At 30.0% G+C, this 11,861-nt stretch overlaps 1 protein-coding gene across 3 annotated transcripts; it reads right to left on the bottom strand.

Annotated features, from left to right (window-relative positions):
- Nucleotides 1-1,136: 1,136 nt before the first annotated feature.
- LOC142528949 (VIN3-like protein 2) lies at nucleotides 1,137-5,480 on the bottom strand. 3 transcript variants are annotated; one of them, XM_075634249.1, is made up of 5 exons: nucleotides 5,245-5,479; nucleotides 5,096-5,159; nucleotides 3,160-3,814; nucleotides 2,679-2,980; nucleotides 1,137-2,564 (listed from the first exon to the last, which is right to left on the bottom strand). In XM_075634249.1, exons 2-5 carry the CDS (start codon nucleotides 5,115-5,117, stop codon nucleotides 1,492-1,494), a joined length of 2,052 nt encoding a protein of 683 aa, XP_075490364.1. In that variant the 5' UTR covers nucleotides 5,118-5,159; nucleotides 5,245-5,479; the 3' UTR covers nucleotides 1,137-1,491. The 3 variants fall into 3 exon arrangements, with proteins under 3 accessions (XP_075490364.1, XP_075490366.1, XP_075490367.1); XM_075634251.1 differs by having other exon boundaries at nucleotides 5,096-5,480; XM_075634252.1 differs by lacking the exons at nucleotides 5,096-5,159; nucleotides 5,245-5,479 and adding an exon at nucleotides 4,414-5,083.
- Nucleotides 5,481-11,861: the final 6,381 nt, after the last annotated feature.

Here is an 11,861-nt window from a genome sequence, read left to right as displayed (position 1 = left end):
CATATATTATAATAATATTACTTACAAAAATACTCCTTCATATTTCTCTCAAATTCGACAAGAATCATCATTAGAATACATTCTCATTAGTTATGAGGTCGGTTACATAGATTTTAGTCTTCTAAACTAAGCAATTTTCTTATATATCATCTCTTAAAACAAAATATAAGATATCATCATTAACCACTTTTATCCAAGTTTTCAATTACATGCTTCTCCTTTACTTCTTCCGTTAGCCTATTAATCTAAGATATATCGGACTGAAATCGTGTTTGGTCTCCTTTTCACGTTATCAAACCATATTAGACGTCTCTCCTTAATCTTATTATCTCTGGGGTTACAACTAAATATCACATAATCATTTCATTCTTAATTCTATCATTGCGCATTTTGTCACACATCCATGTTCACATACACATATCTGTTACCGCAATCTTATGTATATGTAATCATGTGGTGGCCCCACACTTCGAGTCATAAAGCATAGTTGGTCGAATAATAGTCTTATAACAGTGTCATTTCAATCTCGTAGACATCATTCCACCGTATAAGACTCCTGATATCATCTTCTATTCCATCTACTCTTCTTTAATCATATGGTTTATCTCATCTCTAATGTCTCCAATCTTTTGGATGATAGATCTAAATAACGAAAAATTTCACTATGAGATTTCTCGACCTTGCAAAATAAAAATAATATTTACTCATTATGAATATTAAATTAGATCCGACTACAAACAAGCATTAATTTGATTCTATAAATATGGTTCAAATAGTGTAGATTAACCAAATAATAGCACTTAACAACAATCGATTTATTCAACTTTACTTTTGAGGTAATATCCCGAATTCCGAGTGTAAAGGGATAATATATGTTTTTTTCAAGTGAGCCAACATGAGTTAGCCTAGAGTCGAACTATCCACAACAATCCACGGAGTCAGAATCATGTCAAAACGGGGGCGGATCCGAGGGTGAGAAAATGCAGTTGCACATGATAATGTGTAGTCCTTTTGGAAAGCAATTTTCTCCAAAAATTTATTTCCAATCAACTGTTTTCCTCAAATAATCCCCACCCCTTGTTTTCTTGGTGATTGCATGATAACTATTAATGCATCAAATGGGAGGCAGAGTTATCTATATCCAACTATTATGCATACAAGTAAACATAGTGATAACAAGCTCTTGAGCTGGGAGTTGAGCTTCCAGACGATCATGTAAAAATTTCTTTTCATTTTCACCTGTAATCGAGCTTGAGACGAAGACTTAAAAGCCGACTCAACTCATCTTATAGCCTCAGTCACCCTCTAATACTTAAATCCTAATAGCAGGAGTTGAAAGAATACTATAAATAAACCAGGAACTTCTAAAGCAGAAAGGAACGGTCCAACACATCAGAATCTGCAACTTTTTAGCTATCCAATTCGAAATATAATGGGTTCAATGAAGATTAAGAAATTACAGCATTTAATTTCGAAGTACCATACCGAATCTCAGTGCCATAGCTTCATGCAAAATCCAGGGGGGACTGCAGCGCATCTTTTGTTAGAAGCAACTTCACTAAAGATGTCCGCAAGTTGTCCAGCCAGAGATGAAGGATCCTCAATAAATGTATCTATAAAAACTTTCACGACCCTTACCTCCCGAGATGTCGCTCTCATGCTATACCACGTCAAGAATTTCTGTCTAAACGCTGTATCTATGTGACCCTCACACTCCAACCATCGGATCACTTTCACATAGTACTCAAACTCCTTGTCTCCTATGCCGTTATTTTGCTCATCTCCCATTTCTCCACTTCTCTTGAACACTATTTCAACACCGTTCTCATTAATTTTTGTTCGATTGCTCCTACCATTTACATCTTTCATGCTCTCCATCTTGGACGGAGTGATAGGCAATCCAGTTTCTGAACTATCCACGTATGGAACATATTCCAAGCTAGTACGACGAGGTGTTTTGGAACCATTATCACAACATCTTGTTTCCTCAACCATTTGGCCACTGGGCAACTCCTTGTTTCTGACGTTCAAAGCCTCGTCATTTCCCATAGGACCTTCATCCAAGAAAGAGATAACATCTTCTGTGGTCTCCTCGTGTAGTAAGTTTGTAGTAGCGGTTTTATCATTATTACTACAAAACTGAGGATAATTATCCCTTCTATTCTCATTATTAGTCTCATCTTCGATTGAAGAAGGATTTGAGAGACTGCTACAGTTGGTTGCTGGACTTTGGCTTCTTTCTACTTCCGAGCTCGTAGAGTTCAAATTTAGAACCTCGTCTTGAGAATTTCTGGTTTGAAACAGGAGTTCGCAGAATCCAGTTTCTCTACCTGTGACGAGGGGGACAACTTTGAGGAAATAATGTGTTGCGGGAGTAAGACCGGATATAAGAAACTTGATCTTCGGTTCAAACAATCTGCAAGTTGGTTCCAAAGGGTACTCTGCATCATCAACTTTCCGATGCCATAGGGTGTAACTTGAGGCGTTTCTGAGATTCGAATCATCAGAATCAAGAATCACTGTCACTGATGATGCATGTAAATCTTCAAATTTAACTAGCTTTTCTGCAAAAAGTATTGGCATCATAGTTATATAGAATCCCCTGAACAGTCTCAATGGTTAAAGCAAAGATTAAGTTTTTCCCCCTTTTGTTCCATTTTTAGGAAGAGAGGGCATACCAGGTGTGTAAGACACTCTGTTAGAAAGGATTAAGTCAAGAGACTCAATAGCAAAAGCACACAGTCGCTGAATTTCTGGGCCAGACGAGAGCCTATTCACAATCCCTCTAGCCTTCTTCACGGGTAAACCAGTTAGAGGACCCACATCATCTTCGAGCTTTTTCACCACTCCATCAACAATTTCATACAGGTTCTGGTAGATTTTAGTACCATCAAGCATTTTTTGGCCTAAGGAGAGCCTATAGCACAATATGTCCACCCGCCTCGTATCACTCGCCACTACCAGTTGTTTTCTCCAAGAACTGCGTAATATCTTACACATTTAACTATTGTATATCTTATAGTGCTCCTTAAATAGGTATTATGTAATTCTATAAACAAATTCCAACCAAAATATAGATGTCAAGAGTCCTACTTAAGTGCAGTTTCCTAGTGAAAGAACAAGAGAACAGAGAAATAGGAAGCAGGTTTAGACGTTTACCCGAGCAAGTCGTTCACTTTACCACAAGATACACAACGGAAGCTCCCATCAAGTCCCTTACCCTGCCTATCCTTTGAAATGCCTGATTTTTCATGTCGTAAGGCACATTCAAGATGGCACGACATGCTACAAGCCATACCAAGAAATGGAGGATCTGAGTTGCAAATCAACCAAAGGCTTGGGTCCTTATTATCATCATACTGGAGACAAATGCAGCACGAACACCGTTTGCAAAACCCGTCATGACTATTCAGTTTAGCCTTGCAAGCTGAGTTTTTGCAGTATATTGTACTTTCCAAACAGGTATCAGACGTACCAAGAAGGCAATTAGGACGGTCGGATTTCCTTTGCCTTTTAAGAGTTCTTTCACCATTTTCTTCAGATTTATCTGTTTCCAAAACATTCGCAGTTCCAAGCTCCAGAGCCTTTTTGTCATGTACGATTTTCAGAAGAAGTTCAATTATTTTCGATTTAGTTAAGCCAGTGTACTTCCTTTCCTTTCCAAGCTCAGCGCAAAGGACCTGCAGTATCTCTTGACGACTCCAAGCCTGCAGCATTTCCGGGGCCACTTCAGACCATTTTGACAACTCGTAGACAAGCTCTCTCTTTTGATCCATACTCAACTGACGGCACTTTGATGAGTCATACATCAATGCTGGACAAAAACAAAAGGGACTTGAACAATTAAGTATCATATGAGACACAATTACAATGATGGCAGAAAAATAAATAAATCTTCCAAATGGCCATTACGATCATTACGCATGGGACAAGGGCTTTCAGACAACCCGCAGCCGAGGGAAGACAATACCCTGTAAGGAAACGGTTTCACAAGGGCCTCGGAGATGTCGACGGCAGAAAAATAAATAAATCTTCCAAATAGCCATTACGATCATTACGTATGGGACAAGGGCTTTCAGACAACCCGCAGCCGAGGGAAGACAATACCCTGTAAGGAATCGGTTTCACAAGGGCCTCGGAGATGTCCGACAATAGATGGGGAAATTGCTGAGGAGCACCAATTATTTTTTTGTCCTCTGTAGCGATATATGTGGCAACATAATCCAACTGCAAGCACTTAACTGTTCATTTACTATTAACTATAGTTTTTATGTAGTGGACACCTTTTACGATATACACAGTTGTAAAATCAAAGGAACACAAAATTAATCCACTCAATGAAACGCGAAAACAATCTAATCAAGTTGCAAGTGTTTATCCTTGCAGTCTCATGAAGAACCATGTGCAAAACACTTTTTGGCTTTGCTATCTTTAGATCGAATTGGTTGTATTCTTTGCGGCATTGTTGAGTATTTGAATTCACATAGACGAAAACCAAGTTAACCCAAATTATGAATTCATGAAAAAAATAATGAACTCACTATCAATGCACCCACACCGATATGAAGTCAGTAGACTACTTACATGGTTTCATACGCAAATTCAAGAAATTAACATATGACTGATGAATTACTTGATTGAAGATATTGACTCTGATGCATTATTCAATTACAGAAAGAGTAGAATTTCCTAAACTATTCATTAGAAAATGCATTGAAGTAACTCGCCTTCATGTTTGACTTTCACAAAAACACCACGTTGAGGACTGCTCAACCACATAATCGATACAATATTATAAGCAAAATTTCACCATAAGCATGCGTGAGTATCAATTTTCACAGGGAAAAAAAAGAGCGCCAAAAAAGTAATCAATTCTCACACACTAAATCAGGAGCAGAATGAAGCCTACAAACGGATCGACTGAACTTAACAACCGATTCTTCCCAAACTCTTGAAAAACAAAATAGACCTTTTTCCCATCAGAATCGTCGAAATAAACCACATAAACATCAAAAAAGGAAAAAAAAAAAGTAAGAACACAACAAACCCAGAAAAATAAACGCATAAAAAGTCATATAAAAACTAAAATCTTTACCCTCCAAAGACAACGCATCCATAACTGGCGTCGCTTCAATAAGAAAAGCCCATTTTTCCTGAACCTGAAAAGCAAATTCTTCAACCCCACATAAACAAACTCCAGGCAAGAAACCCACATGTCTGAAGAATAGGGAAGATCACATTTACCGAGAAGCGAGAGATCCATGACGAAACGAGCCTTCAACGTGGGCTTTTCAAACCCGAATCACAAATTTTTCTAGTAGACACATATATAGATAGTGCAAGCCAGCAGGGAGAGAGAGAAAAAAGGATGCGATGGAAAACGAATAAACAGACGAGGGCAAGGGAAGCAACTGGGGTGGAAAAGCGGCTGGAAAATGTACTTTGGCCTTTTCACCTTTTCCACCCTTTCTGCGTCGGATACATCCAAATCTTGAATTGTAAACCATGCAATGCAAAACGTTTACAGGTTTTAGTGCTGGTCCATTTCTTGGATAATTAATATATTTTACAAATCAAATCATTTCAAGATTGGGATTGGTCCAAGTTTTGCGTTATATAGCTTTAGTTTTTCCACTGTGATAAGAAAGATTATCCTAGTTTTGCTTTCTATTTTCTTAAAATGGCTTTAAGGGTTAATCTATTCAAATTCAGTGCAGACAGATTCTTATTATGCACTAAATATTTAGCAAACTTTTCCAAAAGTATGCAAATCACATTAGTCATACGTTGGGGAAACTCTGTATAATATATTCACTTGAAAAATTATTTGTTGGAGGAATCAAATTTTTTTCCTATTAAAGTGGTTTACTAATATTTATAGTAAAAACTTGTGTGACACGGTTATACGGTTCGTATTTTGTGAGACGGATATCTTATTTGGGTCATCCATTAAAAAATATTACTTTTTATGTTAAGGGTATTACTTTTTATTGTGAATATCGGTAGAGTTGACCCGTCTCACAAATAAAGATTCGTGAGACTGTCTCACAAGAGACCTACTCAATATTTATTTGGTAGTGTTTGTAGGTTAATGAGATCCTACCTATGTGGGCATTACCCTCACTTCAATTTCAACGGGTAAAATCTTGTCACACATACAATTTCAAAAAAAAAGTGGGTCCTATATATACATGGGCAAATCTTGGTCATTCATCCTATCATGGGGCAATACCCACATGGGTAGGATGAAATAAACCGTGTTTGTATGGGGAGATACACACAATGGTGTGGGTAAGCTGGTGAGATTAAGTTGGTTGTGTTAATGAAACGTTGGTAACTTTAAGTTATGTTTGGTATGATTGAATGAAATAAAATATAAATAAAATGAATTTTAGAATGAAATGAAAATAGAAATAGAATGATATATCTATTCAATTTCCATTATTGACATCAGAAAAAATGAAATGAAACTGATTATTATTTATAATTATTCTACATATCTATTATCTATTATTATATATAAATATGTCACTTCAATTGTGAATTTACTTTGACACCCTTATTAATTATGACTTTATTAAATATAAATATGTCACTATGTCACATCAATAAATATGTCACTTTAATTGTGAATTTAATTTGACACATTTATTAATTATGACTTTTTATCTATTTATATATCTATCAACTCTATACCATTACTAATATAAATATATGGATTTGAATTGTGAATTATATAAATTTCATTATCTTTATTCAATAATAATCATTAATACGTGTTTATTTTTTCTTTATTTTTCATCTATTAATTTAATAATTGTTTTTCATCTATTCATTTAATAATAATCATTAATACATTTTTATTTTTTGTTTTCTTTTCATCTATTAATTATTAATGGAATTTAAAATATACATGTTTATTTTTTGTTTGCTTTTTATTTATTAATATATAGAATTTAAAACCTACTGTTTGCTTTCATATATTAATCGATAGAATTTAAAACCTACTAAAAATGGGAGTTTGTTAAAATATACATGTTTTTTTGTTTGTTTGCTATCAGCGATTAATGTATTATAAAATAAATTGAAGAAAATATAATTTAGTCATCATTTTTTGTAATGAAATTTACACTCTATTTTTTTTAATATATATATATCTTTAATGAAATTTAAATTAAATAAAAAAATAATGAAATTTGCATTTTTTTATTTCTATTTTTTATTAATTAATGAATTTTAAAATATATTGAATAAAAATGAAGTTTATACTATTGTTCAAAATTTTATAGTTATCCAATATTTAGTAGGTTTTAAGTGAAATGGTTTCATTGTTATATAGTCATGAGAGGGGCTGACCCAGTCATTTTCGGAGTGAATGAAACAATCTCATAAGAATTTCTGTGTCAATTTTATTTTTAAATTAAATAAATTAACATATATGAATAACGTAAATAATAATAATTAATATATTTCTCTTAGCTTGTTTGTTTTTTTCATCTATTATTTAATATATTTTAAAATAAATTGAAGAAAAATAAAATTTAGCCATCAGTTTTAGAATGAAATTTAAATTAAGCCTTCAGTTTTTGGAATGAAATTTACACATCATTTTTAAAAAAAATTATATCGAATAAAAATGAAATTTACACTATTGTTCAAAATTTTATAGTTTTCCAATTTTTAGTAGGTTTTATGTGAAACAGTTTCATTTTATATAGTCCTGAGACGGGCTGACCCAGTCATTTTCGGAGTAAAAAAATAATTTTTTTAATGATTCAAGTCGGATATTAGACATGTTTCACAAAATTCACTCGTGAAACAATCTCATAGGAGTTTCTGTGTCAATTTTATTTTTAACTTAAATAAATTAATATATATGAATACGTAAATAATAATAATTAATATATTTCTCATCCCTTGTTTGTTTTTTCCATCTATTATTTTATATATTTTAAAATAAATTGAAATACAAATATGTCACTTCAATTGTGAATTTACTTTGACATTCTTATTAATTATAATTTTATTATATATAAATATGTCACTTCAATAAATATGTCAATTCAATTATGAATTTACTTTGACACATTTATTAATTATGACTTTTTATCTATCTATCTACTCTATACTAATACAAATATAAATATATGGATTTGAATTGTGAATTTATATAAATGTCCTTATCTTCATTCGATAATATTCATTAATACATGTTTATTTTTTGTTTGTTTTTCATTTATTCATTTAATAATAGTCATTAATATATTTTTATTTTTTTGTTTGCTTTTCATCTATTATTAATAGAATTTAAAATATACATGTTTATTTTTTTGTTTGCTTTTCATCTATTAATCAGGAATTTGAAACCTGCTGTTTTTTTTCATCTATTAATCTATAGAATTTAAAACCTACTAAAAATTAGAGTTTGTTAAAATATACATGTTTTTTGTTTTTTTGTTATCAGCGATTAATGTATTATAAAATAAATTGAAAAAAATATAATTTAGTCACTATTTTTTGGAATGAAATTTACACTCTATTTTTTTAAAAAAAAATATATATATCTTTAATGAAATCTATTATCTAATACTATTATAAATATATGAGTTTGAATTGTGAGCTTCATTTATTTTATCATTTCATTTATTTTACAATTTGTTATGTTCATGAGGTTTTTTAAGTCATTTTCTATGTTAGTATTTAATATGATCGTTAATAGTGTACTTAATTCAATCAAGATAGTTATTAATTTTATTTTACTTTTAAATTTTAATTACATGTTACATATTTAACAAAAGTTTGAATTGTGAGCTTACTATTTTATCATTTCATTTATTTTACAATTTGTTATGTTAATGAGGTTCTTTAAGTCATTTTCTATGTTAGTATTTAATATGATCATTAATAGTGTACTTTATTAAATCAAATAGTTATTAATTTTATTTTACTTTTAAATTTTAATTACATGTTACATATTTAACAAACTTTTACTATTATATAATTATAATTATATATATATATTATTTTCATTTGTAAATTTACTATTTTACCCTTTTATTTGTTTTATAATTTGTCGTGTTAATGAGGTTCTTTATATTATTTTCTACATTAGTCTAATACTATTATAAATATATGAGTTTGAATTGTGAGCTTACTATTATATCCTTTCATTTATTTTATCATTTCATTTATTTTACAATTTGTTATGTTCATGAGGTTCTTTAAATTATTTTCTACGTTAGTTTAATAGGATTATTAATAGAGTACTTAGTTAAGGTATTTATTATTTTAATTTAACTTTTAAATTTAAATTTAATTATTTTAGTTATACATTGAGATCAAATTCATAGAAAATTACTATAATAATGTTATAAATTAAAAAATTGTTAATATTCCGAATATTAAGGTAATAATGAGAAGACGAATGAAGATGAGTAAGGTTGAATAAAATTAAATTGTTAATAAATATTAAGCTCATATAAAACATCTTTTTCTCATTTAAAATATAGATATTTTTAGACTACTTATGTATCAACATAGATACATGATTGAGAGAAAATGTTTGTATGTAAGTGATTTCAATGCAAATATTTAAGCATTTAGTCAATTTAGATATATGATGCTAAAAAGATATATCTAAATAATGTATTATCTATTAAATATATGACTTTCATTTGTGAGCTTACTATTTTACCATTTTTTTGTTTTACAATTCGTCACATTCATGATGTCGTTTTTCATGTTAGTTTAAAATGATCATTAATAGTGTACTTAACTCAATCAAACTAATTAGTATTTTAATTTACTTTTAATTACTTAAATTTATACATTGCAGTCAAATTCATGAAACTTTCTACCATATTAATGATAGATAATAATGAGAAGACGAAGGGAGATGAAACAGATTGAATAAAAATAAATTATTAATAAATATTAATGTCATATAAACCTTATTTCTCTCATTTAGAATAGAGATATTTTCATACTCTTTATGTGTCAATTGAGATACGTGATTGAGAGAAATGTTTGTATGTAACTGATTTGGTCAAATTTTTTATATATGCTGCTAAATAAATATTACTAAATAATATGCTTCATTTGGTCATTTAGTGTTCTTGCAATGAGATGAATTTTTTTACCATAACGTTAACATATTTTATTGTTATATGTTATTTTTGTTGATTATGTTGTATGAATGTCATATAAAATGTCAATATTTCTCAAAGAATAAAATCGTTTTTCAAAAAGAAAAAATTCTTCATCTAGAAAAAGAAATACATGAAAAACAAAGTGTACACAATTCTCATTCTATTTATAATGGTACGAGAACAATTCTAAAGCTTTGTGGACACAATAGATCAATTTTGTGAATTTTTAGTAAATTGAGACACTGAGCCAGTTGCACTTTATTTCCTCCAATATTATCTCGATATATTCTGAAGTGGCTAAAAGGTTGTTTTTGTCTCTTTTTTAGTCAAAGTATTTAATCAGCTAATTCATAAGATATAAGATGATAGCATTGAAAACTTCTAGCCAAATAAATTCACTTAACCAAATAGTGAAATACAAATATAATTCAACAATATTTCATACAATAATTAATTTTGTATATCGTTCCACAAGATATAAAATATTATAAACAAAATGCAAATTCGATAGAAGAAAATTTGTTTTATTTCAATGAATAATATAATATTATGATCTAGACACAACAAATGAGATTGAAACTATATTATCCCCATGATATGATGAACGCAATCATTGTTCCAAAGCTTCTAAAATTGATTAACGAGATGAATTTCCTTAATTGCATCAAATTAAACGAGGACACAGTTCTAATATATAGTAAGTTGAATAGATTTTCAAGTATTATTTCTCACTGTGATTGAGAAATAATTGTTAAAAATTTATTAACCTTATAGCTATATGTTAATAATATTGATATTTAAATATATAAAAATGCTATTATAAATATCTAGATGTTTGAAGAAATTACAACATCATTCATTGGTTATGTTGTTGAATGATATATAGGTTATACATACTTTTACTCACAAATGAAAAATCATTCAACAAAAAAAAACAAATAGTCAGAAATATAAGATTACCGGATAAAAACAATGTAGAAAACCGAAAAAATGTCGTGATAGGGAAGCAGACTACAAGCATGTCAGATCCCATATGAGGATTATAAATAACATAATAAGTGTTAAAGATGATTATATACTTGTTGAGTATACCAAAATGGTTATACGCATATTATAAAAACTATGACAAAGAGTTGTTGAGTTGTCAAAATCAACCAAGAAGCATATTGAAAAATGTGTATTGTGGATAAGATAACTTTTTTGATTCATACACCGTCTATGATCATGATTTTTATTTTTTGTGGTTTGATTTGTTTCAATTGATAAATGCGACTAGCCATATTTTAATGCATTTAAATATTATCAAAATTTCATTTATATATTTTCAGCAGTTATATATATATATATATATATATATATATATATATATATATATATATATATATATATATATAGATATATGAGATAATGGGAATGTGTAAACCCAACCAACATAGTAGGAATGAGATTTGGATCGTCTCATGTGGCTGAAAAGACAGCATCTAGTGTTGTGAACTTTTTACACGATCTGATCAGTTGATCATCTTGTTTTCTCTTACGATTTTTCAATTTTATCTGACACTGTGTGATGTCCATCTGTATAAAAGTGCACATCATCAAGTGTTATGTTTTCAACCATAGCAGAAGATCCATATCCAGTAAGAACGTCTGTTTCTATGTTCATGAGGATAAGCATTCTTATTGGAATCGATGTTCACATTCCAAGAGTTATAC

The sequence above is a fragment of the Primulina tabacum genome, chromosome 16 (genome assembly GCF_025594145.1).
Source record: "Primulina tabacum isolate GXHZ01 chromosome 16, ASM2559414v2, whole genome shotgun sequence".
In the NCBI taxonomy this organism is placed as follows: domain Eukaryota; kingdom Viridiplantae; phylum Streptophyta; class Magnoliopsida; order Lamiales; family Gesneriaceae; genus Primulina; species Primulina tabacum.
Note: the sequence above shows the minus strand (reverse complement) of the source record. Positions and strands in the feature narration are given on the sequence as shown.

Excerpts from the sequence above, each read along its gene's own strand:
- LOC142528949 (XM_075634251.1), bottom strand. The coding sequence starts at position 5,117 with ATGGATGCGTTGTCTTTGGAGG. Across the intron at positions 3,815-5,095 it reads GGATGCGTTGTCTTTGGAGG|CATTGATGTATGACTCATCA; the intron begins GTAAAGATTTTA and ends GTTTTTGTCCAG. Across the intron at positions 2,565-2,678 it reads CAGAGTGTCTTACACACCTG|AAAAGCTAGTTAAATTTGAA; the intron begins GTATGCCCTCTC and ends TACTTTTTGCAG.